Raw genomic sequence first — 18,796 nt, forward strand, 5'->3', positions numbered from 1 at the left:
ACACACACACACACACACACACACAACTAGGTGAGTACACACACACACACACACAACTAGGTGAGTACACACACACACACACAACTAGGTGAGTACACACACACACACACACACACACGCACACACAACTAGGTGAGAAGACACACACACACACACACACACGCACACACAACTAGGTGAGAAGACACACACACACACACACAACTAGGTGAGTACACACACACACACACACACACACACACACACACACACACACACACACACACACACACACACACACACACACACACACACACACACACACACACACACAAGGAAATCTGCGAGGTACTGAATGCAAAATTCCATGGAGTGTTCACAACCGAGCCTGAGCAGCTCCCATTGTTAGAAGAGATTACCCAAGATGAAAGACTATCAGATATAGAGGTGACAGCAGAGGATGTAACGAAACAGTTGACAACACTGGATGCAAATAAAGCTGTTGGACCAGACAAAGTATCACCGTGGATACTTAAAGAGGCAGCGCAGGCTCTCGGCGTGCCTCTGGCAATGATCTTTAATGAGTCACTTATGTCGGGAGAATTGCCCAGTTGCTGGAAGGAGGCAAATGTCGTACCGATTTTCAAAAAAGGTGATAGGGAGGAGGCACTTAACTACAGACCCGTATCACTGACAAGCATCCCCTGCAAAATACTTGAAAGAATAATTAGGCTAAGACTTGTTGAGCACCTGGAGAGCATTGGGTTTGTAAACAAGCACCAACATGGGTTCTGGACAGGGAAATCATGCCTAACAAACCTTTTAGAATTCTATGATAAAGTAACAAGGATAAGGCAGGACAGAGAAGGCTGGGCAGACTGCATATTTCTTGACTGCCAAAAGGCCTTTGATACGGTACCGCACATGAGACTGCTATACAAACTTGAGAGGCAGGCAGGAGTGAGCGGAAAGGCCCTAGTATGGGTGAAGAACTACCTAACAGGAGGGAGCCAGAGGGTAATGGTAAGGGGCGAAAAGTCGGACTGGCGAACAGTAACAAGTGGAGTACCTCAAGGATCGGTGCTGGGACCAATCCTCTTTCTAATTTACGTAAATGATATGTTTACAGGAGTGGAATCATACATGTCAATGTTTGCGGATGACGCAAAATTAATGAGAAGAGTTGTGACAGACGAGGATTGTAGGATCCTCCAAGAGGACTTAAACAGGTTGCAGAGATGGTCAGGGAAATGGCTACTGGAGTTTAACACCAGTAAATGTAAAGTTATGGAAATGGGATCAGGTGACAGGAGACCAAAGGGACAGTACACAATGAAGGGGAACAGCCTACCTGTAACGATTCGAGAAAGAGACCTGGGAGTGGATGTGACACCTAATGTAACTCCTGAGGCACATATATATAGGATAACGACAGCATCGTACTATACACTGGCGAAAATTAGAACTTCATTCAGAAACGTAAATGAGGAGGCTTTTAGGGCGCTTTACACTGCCTACGTGAGACCCGTCTTAGAGTATGCCGCGCCATCATGGAGCCCCCACCTGAAGAAACACAAAGAAACTGGAGAAGGTTCAGAGGTTTGCGACGAGGCTTGTCCCAGAGTTACGAGGGATGGGATATGAAGAGCGGCTGAAGGAACTGAACCTTACGACACTAGAGAAAAGAAGGGAGAGAGGAGATATGATAGGGACATATAAAATACTCAGGGGAATTGACAAAGTGGAAATAGATGAAATGTTCACACGTAATAATAACAGAACGAGGGGACATGGGTGGAAACTGGAAACTCAGATGAGTCACAGAGATGTTAGGAAGTTTTCTTTTAGCGTGAGAGTAGTAGAAAAATGGAATGCACTTGGGGAACAGGTTGTGGAAGCAAATACTATTCATACTTTTAAAACTAGGTATGATAGGGAAATGGGACAGGAGTCATTGCTGTAAACAACCGATAGCTAGAAAGGCGGGATCCAAGAGTCAATGCTCGATCCTGCAAGCACAAATAGGTGAGTACAAATAGGTGAGTACACACACACACACACAACTAGGTGAGAAGACACAAACACACACACACATACAACTAGGTTAGAAGACAAAGGAGAATATAAACCAAATTATGATAAAATATGACGAGACACCACATGTACGTTCACATATATGCACACACGCACATACAACTCTGTACACGACCTCTGCAGCCCCTGACCTACGTAGCCTCCTGACCTACGAGGGCCCCTGACCCACGCAGTCCCTGACCTACACAGCCCCCCGACCTACACAGCCCCCCGACCTACACAGCCCCCCGACCTACACAGCCCCCCGACCTACACAGCCCCCCGACCTACACAGCCCCCCGACCTACACAGCCCCCCGACCTACACAGCCCCCCGACCTACACAGCCCCCCGACCTACACAGCCCCCCGACCTACACAGCCCCCCGACCTACACAGCCCCCCGACCTACACAGCCCCCCGACCTACACAGCCCCCCGACCTACACAGCCCCCCGACCTACACAGCCCCCCGACCTACACAGCCCCCGACCTACACAGCCCCCCGACCTACACAGCCCCCCGACCTACACAGCCCCCCGACCTACACAGCCCCCCGACCTACACAGCCCCCCGACCTACACAGCCCCCCGACCTACACAGCCCCCCGACCTACACAGCCCCCCGACCTACACAGCCCCCCGACCTACACAGCCCCCCGACCTACACAGCCCCCCGACCTACACAGCCCCCCGACCTACACAACCCCCCGACCTACACAACCCCCCGACCTACACAACCCCCCGACCTACACAGCCCCCCGACCTACACAACCCCCCGACCTACACAGCCCCCCGACCTACACAACCCCCCGACCTACACAGCCCCCCGACCTACACAACCCCCCGACCTACACAGCCCCCCGACCTACACAACCCCCCGACCTTCACAACAAAACTTGTCTGGGCTGAGAGGATATTGTATTGTATACACTTAAGTCCCAATACGGCCAACCTTACTCACTCTCTCCTTAAGTGACCATGAGTCGCCACAATCATTCGCAACCTGGTGCTTCTGTCCACCTTGCAGTAAGTAGGTATATGGGGGTTAGGATACTTGTGGGATGCATTCTGAGCAACGTCACTAATTGGTCTTATGTGGCCTCAATAAAACACAACAGGCATCAAAGTTCTATGGGAACCAAACATGGACAGACGAGAGAGATATGATAGCGACGTACAAAATACCGAGTGGGGGGAATTGCCCGAGAAGAAAGAAATGTTCAACACGTGTGAAAATAAGAGGTAAACAAGACACTGATGGAAGCCGAGAAGACAGATCAGGAAGATGCTAATCAGAACGGTAGACGATCAGGAGGGTGGATGGTGATCACTTGGGCAGATGCTAATCAGAGGTCAGTATAGTAATCTGAAGGGCAGACCTGATCCCCACACACTCAGGTCGATATCTGACCTGACTTGACTGCATCGGTGGACCCTCACATCAGGCAGCTTCTACTACTGGCCCCTCACATCAGGCAGCTCCTACTGGCCCCTCACATCAGGCAGCTCCTACTACTGGCCCCTCACATCAGGCAGCTCCTACTGGCCCCTCACATCAGGCAGCTCCTACTACTGGCCCCTCACATCAGGCAGCTCCTACTACTGGCCCTTCACATCAGGCAGCTCCTACTACTGGTCCCTCACATCAGGCAGCTCCTACTACTGGCCCCTCACATCAGGCAGCTCCTACTGGGCCCTCACATCATCCAGCTCCTACTACTGGCCCCTCACATCAGGCAGCTCCTACTGGACCCTCACATCAGGCGGCACCTACTGGCCCCTCACATCAGGCAGCTCCTACTGGGCCCTCACATCAGGCAGCTCCTACTGGCCCCTCACATCAGGCAGCTCCTACTACTGGCCCCTCACATCAGGCAGCTCCTACTACTGGCCCCTCACATCAGGCAGCTCCTACTGGACCCTCACATCAGGCGGCACCTACTGGCCCCTCACATCAGGCAGCTCCTACTGGGCCCTCACATCAGGCAGCTCCTACTGGCCCCTCACATCAGGCAGCTCCTACTGGCCCCTCACATCAGGCAGCTCCTTCTACTGGCCCCTCACATCAGGCGGCACCTACTGGGCCCTCACATCAGGCGGCACCTACTGGGCCCTCACATCAGGCGGCACCTACTGGGCCCTCACATCAGGCGGCACCTACTACTGGCCCCTCACATCAGGCGGCACCTACTGGGCCCTCACATCAGGCAGCTCCTACTGGGCCCTCACATCAGGCAGCTCCTCCTGGCCCCTCACATCAGCAGCTCCTACTACTGGCCCCTCACATCAGGCGGCACCTACTGGGCCCTCACATCAGGCAGCTCCTACTGGCCCCTCACATCAGGCAGATCCTACTGGCCCCTCACATCAGGCAGCTCCTACTGGGCCCTCACATCAGGCAGCTCCTACTACTGGCCCCTCACATCAGGCAGCTCCTACTGGACCCTCACATCAGGCGGCACCTACTGGCCCCTCACATCAGGCAGCTCCTACTACTGGCCCCTCACATCAGGCAGCTCCTACTGGACCCTCACATCAGGCAGCACCTACTGGACCCTCACATCAGGCGGCACCTACTGGCCCCTCACATCAGGCAGCTCCTACTACTGGCCCCTCACATCAGGCGGCACCTACTGCAACCCTGGAAACACAAACCGAAACTGTCTCTATTTTCCGCTTGTTACAACTTGTAATAAAGTTGTTACATCTTGGCTTAACGTGTTTATGACGTATTAGAACGTTGTTACAACTTGCTATATTGGTTGTTATAACTGGTTAGGTGGTGGTAAAACTTGTTCGAATGTTGTACCAACGTCGTAGTTTCGGTGTGTGTTTGGCGGGTGGGCCCTCACATCAGGCAGCTCCTACTGGGCCCTCACATCAGGCAGCTCCTACTACTGGCCCCTCACATCAGGCGGCACCTACTGGGCCCTCACATCAGGCAGCTCCTACTACTGGCCCCTCACATCAGGCGGCACCTACTGGGCCCTCACATCAGGCAGCTCCTACTGGGCCCTCACATCAGGCAGCTCCTACTACTGGCCCCTCACATCAGGCGGCACCTACTGGGCCCTCACATCAGGCAGCTCCTACTGGGCCCTCACATCAGGCAGCTCCTACTGGGCCCTCACATCAGGCAGCTCCTACTACTGGCCCCTCACATCAGGCAGCTCCTACTACTGGCCCCTCACATCAGGCAGCTCCTACTACTGGCCCCTCACATCAGGCAGCTCCTACTACTGGCCCCTCACATCAGGCGGCACCTACTGGCCCCTCACATCAGGCAGCTCCTACTGGCCCCTCACATCAGGCAGCTCCTACTGGGCCCTCACATCAGGCAGCTCCTACTGGCCCCTCACATCAAGCAGCTCCTACTGGCCCCTCCCATCAGCCAGCTCCTACTGGCCCCTCACATCAGGCAGCTCCTACTGGCCCCTCACATCAGGCGGCTCCTACTGGCCTCTCACATCAGGCAGCTCCTACTGGGCCCTCACATCAGGCAGCTCCTACTGGCCACTCACATCAAGCAGCTCCTACTGGCCCCTCCCATCAGCCAGCTCCTACTGGCCCCTCCCATCAGCCAGCTCCTACTGGCCCCTCACATCAGGCAGCTCCTACTGGCCCCTCACATCAGGCAGCTCCTACTGGCCCCTCACATCAGGCAGCACCTACTGGGCCCCTCACATCAAGCAGCTCCTACTGGCCCCTCCCATCAGCCAGCTCCTACTTGTCCCTCACATCAGGCAGCTCCTACTGGTCCCTCACATCAGGCAGCTCCTACTGGCCCCTCACATCAGGCAGCTCCTACTACTGGCCCCTCACATCAGCCAGCACCTACTGGCCCCTCACATCAGCCAGCTCCTACTGGTCCCTCACATCAGCCAGCACCTACTGGCCCCTCACATCAGGCAGCTCCTACTGGTCCCTCACATCAGGCAGCTCCTACTAGTCCCTCACATCAGGCAGCTCCTACTGGCCCCTCACATCAGGCAGCTCCTACTGGCCCCTCACATCAGGCAGCTCCTACTACTGGCCCCTCACATCAGCCAGCACCTACTGGCCCCTCACATCAGCCAGCACCTACTGGCCCCTCACATCAGCCAGCTCCTACTGGTCCCTCACATCAGCCAGCACCTACTGGCCCCTCACATCAGGCAGCTCCTACTGGTCCCTCACATCAGGCAGCTCCTACTGGTCCCTCACATCAGGCAGCTCCTACTGGCCCCTCACATCAGGCAGCTCCTACTACTGGCCCCTCACATCAGCCAGCACCTACTGGCCCCTCACATCAGGCAGCTCCTACTACTGGCCCCTCACATCAGCCAGCACCTACTGGTCCCTCACATCAGGCAGCTCCTACTGGACCCTCACATCAGGTAGCTCCTACTGGCCCCTCACATCAGGCAGCTCCTACTACTGGCCCCTCACATCAGGCAGCCCCTACTGGTCCCTCACATCAGGCAGCCCCTACTGACCCCTCACATCAGGCAGCTCCTACTGGGCCCTCACATCAGGCAGCCCCTACTGGGCCCTCACATCAGGCAGCTCCTACTGGGCCCTCACATCAGGCAGCTCCTACTGGGCCCTCACATCAGGCAGCTCCTACTGGACCCTCACATCAGGCAGCACCTACTGGGCCCTCACATCAGGCAGCACCTACTGGGCCCTCACATCAGGCAGCACCTACTGGGCCCTCACATCAGGCAGCACCTACTGGGCCCTCACATCAGGCAGCACCTACTGGGCCCTCACATCAGGCAGCTCCTACTGGCCCCTCACATCAGGCTGCTCCTACTGGACCCTCACATCAGGCAGCTCCTACTGGCCCCTCACATCAGGCAGCACCTACTGGGCCCTCACATCAGCCAGCTCCTACTGGTCTCTCACATCAGGCAGCCCCTACTGGCCCCTCACATCAGGAAGCCCCTACTGGTCCGGTACATCAGGAAGCCCCTACTGGTCCCGCACATCAGGCAGCCCCTTCTGGCCCCTCACATCAGGCAGCCCCTACTGGCCCCTCACATCAGGCAGCACCTACTGGCCCCTCACATCAGGCAGCTCCTACTGGGCCCTCACATCAGCCAGCTCCAACTGGACCCTCACATCAGGCAGCCCCTACTGGCCCCTCACATCAGGCAGCACCTACTGGCCCCTCATATCAGCCAGCTCCTACTGGTCCCTCACATCAGCCAGCACCTACTGGCCCCTCACATCAGGCAGCTCCTACTGGTCCCTCACATCAGGCAGCTCCTACTAGTCCCTCACATCAGGCAGCTCCTACTGGCCCCTCACATCAGGCAGCTCCTACTGGCCCCTCACATCAGGCAGCTCCTACTACTGGCCCCTCACATCAGCCAGCACCTACTGGCCCCTCACATCAGCCAGCACCTACTGGCCCCTCACATCAGCCAGCTCCTACTGGTCCCTCACATCAGCCAGCACCTACTGGCCCCTCACATCAGGCAGCTCCTACTGGTCCCTCACATCAGGCAGCTCCTACTGGTCCCTCACATCAGGCAGCTCCTACTGGCCCCTCACATCAGGCAGCTCCTACTACTGGCCCCTCACATCAGCCAGCACCTACTGGCCCCTCACATCAGGCAGCTCCTACTACTGGCCCCTCACATCAGCCAGCACCTACTGGTCCCTCACATCAGGCAGCTCCTACTGGACCCTCACATCAGGTAGCTCCTACTGGCCCCTCACATCAGGCAGCTCCTACTACTGGCCCCTCACATCAGGCAGCCCCTACTGGTCCCTCACATCAGGCAGCCCCTACTGACCCCTCACATCAGGCAGCTCCTACTGGGCCCTCACATCAGGCAGCCCCTACTGGGCCCTCACATCAGGCAGCTCCTACTGGGCCCTCACATCAGGCAGCTCCTACTGGGCCCTCACATCAGGCAGCTCCTACTGGACCCTCACATCAGGCAGCACCTACTGGGCCCTCACATCAGGCAGCACCTACTGGGCCCTCACATCAGGCAGCACCTACTGGGCCCTCACATCAGGCAGCACCTACTGGGCCCTCACATCAGGCAGCACCTACTGGCCCCTCACATCAGGCTGCTCCTACTGGACCCTCACATCAGGCAGCTCCTACTGGCCCCTCACATCAGGCAGCACCTACTGGGCCCTCACATCAGCCAGCTCCTACTGGTCTCTCACATCAGGCAGCCCCTACTGGCCCCTCACATCAGGAAGCCCCTACTGGTCCCGCACATCAGGAAGCCCCTACTGGTCCCGCACATCAGGCAGCCCCTTCTGGCCCCTCACATCAGGCAGCCCCTACTGGCCCCTCACATCAGGCAGCACCTACTGGCCCCTCACATCAGGCAGCTCCTACTGGGCCCTCACATCAGCCAGCTCCAACTGGACCCTCACATCAGGCAGCCCCTACTGGCCCCTCACATCAGGCAGCACCTACTGGCCCCTCATATCAGCCAGCTCCTACTGGCCCCTCACATCAGGCAGCTCCTACTGGACGCTCACATCAGGCAGCTCCTACTGGGCCCCTCACATCAGGCAGCTCCTACTGGACCCCTCACATCAGGCAGCTCCTACTGGACCCCTCACATCAGGCAGCTCCTACTGGACCCCTCACATCAGGCAGCTCCTACTGGACCCCTCACATCAGGCAGCTCCTACTGGACCCCTCACATCAGGCAGCTCCTACTGGACCCCTCACATCAGGCAGCTCCTACTGGTCCCTCACATAAGGCAGCTCCTACTGGTCCCTCACATAAGGCAGCTCCTACTGGTCCCTCATATAAGGCAGCTCCTACTGGTCCCTCACATAAGGCAGCTCCTACTGGTCCCTCACATAAGGCAGCTCCTACTGGTCCCTCACATCAGGCAGCACCTACTGGTCCCTCACATCAGGCAGCTCCTACTGGACCCTCACATCAGGCAGCACCTACTGGACCCTCACATCAGGCAGCACCTACTGGACCCTCACATCAGGCAGCTTCTACTGGGCCCTCACATCAGGCAGCTCCTACTGGTCCCTCACATCAGGCAGCACCTACTGGGCCCTCACATCAGGCAGCTCCTACTGATCCCTCACATCAGGCAGCACCTACTGGGCCCTCACATCAGCCTGCACCTACTAGACCCTCACATCAGGCAGCTCCTACTGGCCCCTCACATCAGGCAGCTCCTACTGGCCCCTCACATCAGGCAGCTCCTACTGGGCCCTCACATCAGGCGGCTTCTACTGGGCCCTCACATCAGGCAGCTCCTACTGGGCCCTCACATCAGGCAGCTCCTACTGGGCCCTCACATCAGGCAGCTCCTACTGGACCCTCACATCCGGCAGCTCCTACTGGACCCTCACATCAGGCAGCTCCTACTGGCCCCTCACATCAGGCAGCTCCTACTGGCCCCTCACATCAGGCAGCTCCTACTGGCCCCTCACATCAGGCAGCTTCTACTGGGCCCTCACATCAGGCAGCTCCTACTGGCCCCTCACATCAGGCAGCTCCTACTGGCCCCTCACATCAGGCAGCTCCTACTGGCCCCTCACATCAGGCATCACCTACTGGGCCCCTCACATCAAGCAGCTCCTACTGGCCCCTCCCATCAGCCAGCTCCTACTGGTCCCTCACATCAGGCAGCTCCTACTGGTCCCTCACATCAGGCAGCTCCTACTGGCCCCTCACATCAGGCAGCTCCTACTACTGGCCCCTCACATCAGGCAGCTCCTACTACTGGCCCCTCACATCAGCCAGCACCTACTGGCCCCTCACATCAGCCAGCTCCTACTGGTCCCTCACATCAGCCAGCACCTACTGGCCCCTCACATCTGGCAGCTCCTACTGGTCCCTCACATCAGGCAGCTCCTACTGGTCCCTCACATCAGGCAGCTCCTACTGGTCCCTCACATCAGGCAGCTCCTACTGGCCCCTCACATCAGGCAGCTCCTACTACTGGCCCCTCACATCAGCCAGCACCTACTGGCCCCTCACATCAGCCAGCACCTACTGGCCCCTCACATCAGGCAGCTCCTACTGGTCCCTCACATCAGGCAGCTCCTACTGGACCCTCACATCAGGCAGCTCCTACTGGACCCTCACATCAGGCAGCTCGTACTGGCCCCTCACATCAGGCAGCTCCTACTACTGGCCCCTCACATCAGCCAGCACCTACTGGCCCCTCACATCAGCCAGCACCTACTGGCCCCTCACATCAGCCAGCTCCTACTGGTCCCTCACATCAGGCAGCCCCTACTGGCCCCTCACATCAGGCAGCTCCTACTGGGCCCTCACATCAGGCAGCCCCTACTGGGCCCTCACATCAGGCAGCCCCTACTGGGCCCTCACATCAGGCAGCCCCTACTGGGCCCTCACATCAGGCAGCCCCTACTGGGCCCTCACATCAGGCAGCCCCTACTGGGCCCTCACATCAGGCAGCTCCTACTGGGCCCTCACATCAGGCAGCTCCTACTGGGCCCTCACATCAGGCAGCTCCTACTGGGCCCTCACATCAGGCAGCTCCTACTACTGGCCCCTCACATCAGGCAGCACCTACTGGGCCCTCACATCAGCCAGCACCTACTGGACCCTCACATCAGCCTGCACCTACTGGACCCACACATCAGGCAGCTCCTACTGGACCCTCACATAAGGCAGCTCCTACTGGTCCCTCACATAAGGCAGCTCCTACTGGTCCCTCACATAAGGCAGCTCCTACTGGTCCCTCACATCAGGCAGCACCTACTGGTCCCTCACATCAGGCAGCTCCTATTGGACCCTCACATCAGGCAGCACCTACTGGACCCTCACATCAGGCAGCACCTACTGGACCCTCACATCAGGCAGCACCTACTGGACCCTCACATCAGGCAGCACCTACTGGACCCTCACATCAGGCAGCTTCTACTGGGCCCTCACATCAGGCAGCTCCTACTGGTCCCTCACATCAGGCAGCACCTACTGGGCCCTCACATCAGGCAGCTCCTACTGATCCCTCACATCAGGCAGCACCTACTGGGCCCTCACATCAACCTGCACCTACTGGACCCACACATCAGGCAGCTCCTACTGGCCCCTCACATCAGGCAGCTCCTACTGGCCCCTCACATCAGCCAGTACCTACTGGCCCCTCACATCAGCCAGCTCCTACTGGTCCCTCACATCAGGCAGCCCCTACTGGCCCCTCACATCAGGCAGCTCCTACTGGGCCCTCACATCAGGCGGCTTCTACTGGGCTCTCACATCAGGCAGCTCCTACTGGACCCTCACATCAGGCAACCCCTACTGGCCCCTCACATCAGGCAGCCCCTACTGGGCCCTCACATCAGGCAGCCCCTACTGGGCCCTCACATCAGGCAGCCCCTACTGGGCCCTCACATCAGGCAGCCCCTACTGGGCCCTCACATCAGGCAGCCCCTACTGGGCCCTCACATCAGGCAGCCCCTACTGGGCCCTCACATCAGGCAGCCCCTACTGGGCCCTCACATCAGGCAGCTCCTACTGGGCCCTCACATCAGGCAGCTCCTACTGGGCCCTCACATCAGGCAGCTCCTACTGGGCCCTCACATCAGGCAGCTCCTACTGGGCCCTCACATCAGGCAGCTCCTACTGGCGGCCCCTCACATCAGGCAGCTCCTACTACTGGCCCCTCACATCAGGCAGCTCCTACTGGGCCCTCACATCAGGCAGCTCCTACTGGCCCCTCACATCAGGCAGCTCCTACTACTGGCCTCTCACATCAGCCAGCTCCTACTGGCCCCTCACATCAGCCAGCACCTACTGTCCCCTCACATCAGGCAGCTCCTACTGGCCCCTCACATCAGGCAGCTCCTACTGGCCCCTCACATCAGGTAGCCCCTACTACTGGCCCCTCACATCAGGCAGCCCCTACTACTGGCCCCTCACATCAGGCAGCTCCTACTGGGCCCTCACATCAGCCAGCTCCTACTGGCCCCTCACATCAGGCAGCTCCTACTGGCCCCTCACATCAGGCAGCTTCTACTGGTCCCTCACATCAGCCAGCTCCTACTGGTCCCTCACATCAGCCAGCTCCTACTGGTCCCTCACATCAGGCAGCCCCTACTGGCCCCTCACATCAGGCAGCTCCTACTGGGCCCTCACATCAGCCAGCTCCTACTGGCCCCTCACATCAGGCAGCTCCTACTGGTCCCTCACATCAGGCAGCCCCTACTGGCCCCTCACATCAGCCAGCACCTACTGGCCCCTCACATCAGGCAGCTTCTACTGGTCCCTCACATCAGGCAGCCCCTACTGGCCCCTCACATCAGGCAGCACCTACTGGCCCCTCACATCAGCCAGCTCCTACTGGGCCCTCACATCAGCCAGCTCCTACTGGGCACTCACATCAGCCAGCTCCTACTGGGCCCTCACATCAGCCAGCTCCTACTGGGCCCTCACATCAGGCAGCCCCTACTGGCCCCTCACATCAGGCAGCACCTACTGGCCCTTCACATCAGCCAGCTCCTACTGGCCCCTCACATCATGCAGCACCTACTGGGCCCTCACATCAGCCAGCTCCTACTGGACCCTCACATCAGGCAGCTCCTACTGGACCCTCACATCAGGCAGCTCCTACTGGACCCTCACATCAGGCAGCGTCTACTGGGCCCTCACATCAGGCAGCTCCTACTGGGCCCCTCACATCAGGCAGCTCCTACTGGGCCCCTCACATCAGGCAGCTCCTACTGGACCCTCACATCAGGCAGCACCTACTGGACCCTCACATCAGGCAGCACCTACTGGACCCTCACATCAGGCAGCACCTACTGGACCCTCACATCAGGCAGCAACTACTGGACCCTCACATCAGGCAGCACCTACTGGTCCCTCACATCAGGCAGCTCCTACTGGACCCTCACATCAGGCAGCACCTACTGGACCGTCACATCAGTCAGCACCTACTGGCCCCTCACATCAAGCAGCATCTACTGGCCCCTCACATCAGGCAGCACCTACTGGACCCTCACATCAGGCAGCTCCTACTGGCCCCTCACATCAGGCAGCACCTACTGGGCCCCTCACATCAAGCAGCTCCTACTGGCCCCTCCCATCAGCCAGCTCCTACTGGTCCCTCACATCAGGCAGGTCCTACTGGTCCCTCACATCAGGCAGCTCCTACTGGCCCCTCACATCAGGCAGCTCCTACTACTGGCCCCTCACATCAGCCAGCACCTACTGGCCCCTCACATCAGCCAGCTCCTACTGGTCCCAAACATCAGCCAGCACCTACTGGCCCCTCACATCTGGCAGCTCCTACTGGTCCCTCACATCAGGCAGCTCCTACTGGTCCCTCACATCAGGCAGCTCCTACTGGTCCCTCACATCAGGCAGCTCCTACTGGTCCCTCACATCAGGCAGCTCCTACTGGCCCCTCACATCAGGCAGCTCCTACTACTGGCCCCTCACATCAGCCAGCACCTACTGGCCCCTCACATCAGCCAGCACCTACTGGCCCCTCACATCAGGCAGCTCCTACTGGTCCCTCACATCAGGCAGCTCCTACTGGACCCTCACATCAGGCAGCCCCTACTGGGCTTCACATCAGGCAGCCCCTACTGGGCCCTCACATCAGGCAGCTCCTACTGGCCCCTCACATCAGGCAGCTCCTACTACTGGCCCCTCACATCAGCCAGCACCTACTGGCCCCTCACATCAGCCAGCACCTACTGGCCCCTCACATCAGCCAGCTCCTACTGGTCCCTCACATCAGGCAGCCCCTACTGGCCCCTCACATCAGGCAGCTCCTACTGGGCCCTCACATCAGGCAGCCCCTACTGGGCCCTCACATCAGGCAGCCCCTACTGGGCCCTCACATCAGGCAGCTCCTACTGGGCCCTCACATCAGGTAGCTCCTACTGGGCCCTCACATCAGGCAGCTCCTATTGGCCCCTCACATCAGGCAGCTCCTACTACTGGCCCCTCACATCAGGCAGCACCTACTGGGCCCTCACATCAGCCTGCACCTACCGGACCCACACATCAGGCAGCTCCTACTGGACCCTCACATAAGGCAGCTCCTACTGGTCCCTCACATAAGGCAGCTCCTACTGGTCCCTCACATAAGGCAGCTCCTACTGGTCCCTCACATCAGGCAGCACCTACTGGTCCCTCACATAAGGCAGCTCCTACTGGTCCCTCACATCAGGCAGCACCTACTGGGCCCCTCACATCAGCCTGCACCTACTGGACCCACACATCAGGCAGCTCCTACTGGCCCCTCACATCAGGCAGCTCCTACTGGCCCCTCACATCAGCCAGTACCTACTGGCCCCTCACATCAGCCAGCTCCTACTGGTCCCTCACATCAGGCAGCCCCTACTGGCCCCTCACATCAGGCAGCTCCTACTGGGCCCTCACATCAGGCGGCTTCTACTGGGCTCTCACATCAGGCAGCTCCTACTGGACCCTCACATCAGGCAGCTCCTACTGGACCCTCACATCAGGCAGCTCGTACTGGACCCTCACATCCGGCAGCTCCTACTGGTCTCTCACATGAGGCAGCTCCTACTGGCCCCTCACATCAAGCAGCTCCTACTGGCCCCTCACATCAGGCAGCTTCTACTGGGCCCTCACATCAGGCAGCTCCTACTGGGCCCTCACATCAGGCAGCCCCTACTGGCCCCTCACATCAGGCAGCCCCTACTGGCCCCTCACATCAGGCAGCACCTACTGGACCCTCACATCAAGCAGCTCCTACTGGCCCCTCCCATCAGCCAGTTCCTACTGGCCCCTCCCATCAGCCAGTTCCTACTGGCCCCTCACATCAGGCAGCTCCTACTGGCCCCTCACATCAGGCAGCTCCTACTGGCCCCTCACATCAGGCAGCACCTACTGGGCCCCTCACATCAAGCAGCTCCTACTGGCCCCTCCCATCAGCCAGCTCCTACTGGTCCCTCACATCAGGCAGCTCCTACTGGTCCCTCACATCAGGCAGCTCCTACTGGCCCCTCACATCAGGCAGCTCCTACTACTGGCCCCTCACATCAGCCAGCACCTACTGGCCCCTCACATCAGCCAGCTCCTACTGGTCCCTCACATCAGGCAGCCCCTACTGGCCCCTCACATCAGGCAGCTCCTACTGGGCCCTCACATCAGGCAGCCCCTACTGGGCCCTCACATCAGGCAGCCCCTACTGGGCCCTCACATCAGGCAGCCCCTACTGGGCCCTCACATCAGGCAGCCCCTACTGGGCCCTCACATCAGGCAGCCCCTACTGGGCCCTCACATCAGGCAGCCCCTACTGGGCCCTCACATCAGGCAGCCCCTACTGGGCCCTCACATCAGGCAGCCCCTACTGGGCCCTCACATCAGGCAGCTCCTACTGGGCCCTCACATCAGGCAGCTCCTACTGGGCCCTCACATCAGGCAGCTCCTACTGGCCCCTCACATCAGGCAGCACCTACTGGACCCTCACATCAGGCAGCACCTACTGGACCCTCACATCAGGCAGCTCCTACTGGACCCTCACATCAGGCAGCTCCTACTGGACCCTCACATCAGGCAGCTCCTACTGGGCCCCTCACATCAGGCAGCTCCTACTGGGCCCCTCACATCAGGCAGCTCCAACTGGGCCCCTCACATCAGGCAGCTCCAACTGGGCCCCTCACATCAGGCAGCTCCTACTGGTCCCTCACATCAGGCAGCTCCTACTGGTCCCTCACATCAGGCAGCTCCTACTGGTCCCTCACATCAGGCAGCTCCTACTGGACCCTCACATCAGGCAGCTCCTACTGGACCCTCACATCAGGCAGCACCTACTGGGCCCTCACATCAGGCAGCACCTACTGTGCCCTCACATCAGGCAGCACCTACTGGGCCCTCACATCAGGCAGCACCTACTGGGCCCTCACATCAGGCAGCTCCTACTGGCCCCTCACATCAGGCAGCTCCTACTGGACCCTCACATCAGGCAGCTTCTACTGGGCCCTGACATCAGGCAGCACCTACTGGCCCCTCACATCAGGCAGCCCCTACTGGCCCCTCACATCAGGCAGCCCCTACTGGCCCCTCACATCAGGCAGCCCCTACTGGCCCCTCACATCAGGCAGCAGCTACTGGGCCCTCACATCAGCCAGCTCCTACTGGTCCCTCACATCAGGCAGCCCCTACTGGCCCCTCACATCAGGAAGCCCCTACTGGTCCCTCACATCAGGCAGCCCCTACTGGTCCCTCACATCAGGCAGCCCCTACTGGTCCCTCACATCAGGCAGCCCCTACTGGCCCCTCACATCAGGCAGCCCCTACTGGCCCCTCACATCAGGCAGCCCCTACTGGCCCCTCACATCAGGCAGCACCTACTGGCCCCTCACATCAGGAAGCCCCTACTGGTCCCTCACATCAGGCAGCCCCTACTGGTCCCTCACATCAGGCAGCCCCTACTGGCCCCTCACATCAGGCAGCCCCTACTGGCCCCTCACATCAGGCAGCACCTACTGGCCCCTCACATCAGGCAGCACCTACTGGCCCCTCACATCAGGCAGCACCTACTGGCCCCTCACATCAGGCAGCTCCTACTGGGCCCCTCACATCAGCCAGCTCCTACTGGACCCTCACATCAGGCAGCCCCTACTGGCCCCTCACATCAGGCAGCACCTACTGGGCCCTCACATCAGCCAGCACCTACTGGACCCTCACATCAGGCAGCTCCTACTGGACCCTCACATCAGGCAGCTCCTACTGGACCCTCACATCAGGCAGCTCCTACTGGACCCTCACATCAGGCAGCTCCTACTGGGCCCCTCACATCAGGCAGCACCTACTGGTCCCTCACATAAGGCAGCTCCTACTGGTCCCTCACATAAGGCAGCTCCTACTGGTCCCTCACATCAGGCAGCTCCTACTGGTCCCTCACATCAGGCAGCACCTACTGGTCCCTCACATCAGGCAGCTCCTACTGGACCCTCACATCAGGCAGCACCTACTGGACCCTCACATCAGGCAGCACCTACTGGACCCTCACATCAGGCAGCACCTACTGGACCCTCACATCAGGCAGCTTCTACTGGGCCCTCACATCAGGCAGCTCCTACTGGTCCCTCACATCAGGCAGCACCTACTGGGCCCTCACAACAGGCAGCTCCTACTGATCCCTCACATCAGGCAGCACCTACTGGGCCCTCACATCAGCCTGCACCTACTGGACCCTCACATCAGGCAGCTCCTACTGGCCCCTCACATCAGGCAGCTCCTACTGGCCCCTCACATCAGGCAGCTCCTACTGGGCCCTCACATCAGGCGGCTTCTACTGGGCCCTCACATCAGGCAGCTCCTACTGGGCCCTCACATCAGGCAGCTCCTACTGGGCCCTCACATCAGGCAGCTCCTACTGGGCCCTCACATCAGGCAGCTCCTACTGGGCCCTCACATCAGGCAGCTCCTACTGGACCCTCACATCAGGCAGCTCCTACTGGACCCTCACATCAGGCAGCTCCTACTGGACCCTCACATCAGGCAGCTCCTACTGGTCTCTCACATCAGGCAGCTCCTACTGGCCCCTCACATCAGGCAGCTTCTACTGGGCCCTCACATCAGGCAGCTCCTACTGGGCCCTCACATCAGGCAGCTCCTACTGACCCCTCACATCAGGCAGCCCCTACTGGCCCTCACATCAGGCAGCACCTACTGAACCCTCACATCAAGCAGCTCATACTGGTCCCTCACATCAGGCATCTCCTACTGAACCCTCACATCAGGCAGCTCCTACTGGACCCTCACATCAGGCAGCTCCTACTGGCCCCCTCACATCAGGCAGCTCCTACTGGCCCCCTCACATCATGCAGCTCCTACTGGCCCCCTCACATCAGGCAGCACCTACTGGACCCTCACATCAAGCAGCACCTACTGGCCCCTCACATCAGGCAGCTCCTACTGGGCTCTCACATCAGGCAGCTCCTACTGGACCCTCACATCAGGCAGCTCCTACTGGGCCCTCACATCAAGCAGCACCTACTGGCCCCTCACATCAGGCAGCTCCTACTGGGCCCTCACATCAGGCAGCTCCTACTGGGCCCTCACATCAGGCAGCTCCTACTGGGCCCTCACATCAGGCAGCTCCTACTGGCCCCTCACATCAGGCAGCTCCTACTGGCCCCTCACATCAGGCAGCTCCTACTGGCCCCTCACATCAGGCAGCTCCTACGGACGCTAAAATCGGAGCCAGGATACATGTAGACGTACGCGTCCACTGGCGAAACCTGTTCATCTTTCCTCGATCATGGCGGTTCAAGTCTCTCATATTAAACAATTGCAAACAGCAGGGAAACCCTAACGAAGTCGCTCTCAATGACATTGTTGTCATAGATCACCTCGTTTAGTTTATAACAGCTAGTAAAACCATTCGTTAAATGTAAACAACGTCTTCAGAGATCTTTGTTTACCTGTACCTTCATACCTTCACCCTCCCCCCCCCCTTCTCCCCAAGTCCCCCCTTATCCACCCCCTCCATCCAGGCTCCCCTTCCCCTAGCCTTAATCCCCTACGTCCCCCTAACCATCCCCCATCATCCTATGGAGATAATGGGTCGACCTATGATTCCCAGACATTAACTCGTATGACTTAAGACGGAGATCTGCTCTGCATATAGGGAGAAATGGGGGTGGGGAAGGGGGGAGGGGTGGGGGGAGGGGTGGGGGGAGGGGTGGGGGGAGGGGTGGGGGGAGGGGTGGGGAAGGGAGGGAGGAAGAAAGAAAATGGTGGCGGCGGGAAGAAGAGAAGAGAAGAGGTGAAGGAGAAAGGAAGCGTAGAGTTGATGAA

The 18,796-nt window shown here is 59.0% G+C and overlaps 1 protein-coding gene across 1 annotated transcript in view; it reads left to right on the forward strand.

The window, feature by feature from the left end:
• The window catches only part of LOC123769608 (uncharacterized), an 80,878-nt gene extending 66,338 nt beyond the window's left edge, over positions 1-14,540 (forward strand). The window contains exons 2-6 of the mRNA XM_069308920.1: positions 2,213-2,969; positions 3,584-4,660; positions 4,909-5,187; positions 11,683-12,636; positions 13,372-14,540. Of these exons, the coding sequence (XP_069165021.1) occupies positions 2,213-2,969; positions 3,584-4,660; positions 4,909-5,187; positions 11,683-12,636; positions 13,372-14,540 (4,236 nt within the window). The remainder of the gene's footprint in view (positions 1-2,212; positions 2,970-3,583; positions 4,661-4,908; positions 5,188-11,682; positions 12,637-13,371) is intronic.
• Positions 14,541-18,796: the final 4,256 nt, after the last annotated feature.

Source organism: Procambarus clarkii, chromosome 63, assembly GCF_040958095.1.
Source record: "Procambarus clarkii isolate CNS0578487 chromosome 63, FALCON_Pclarkii_2.0, whole genome shotgun sequence".
Lineage (NCBI taxonomy): Eukaryota > Metazoa > Arthropoda > Malacostraca > Decapoda > Cambaridae > Procambarus > Procambarus clarkii.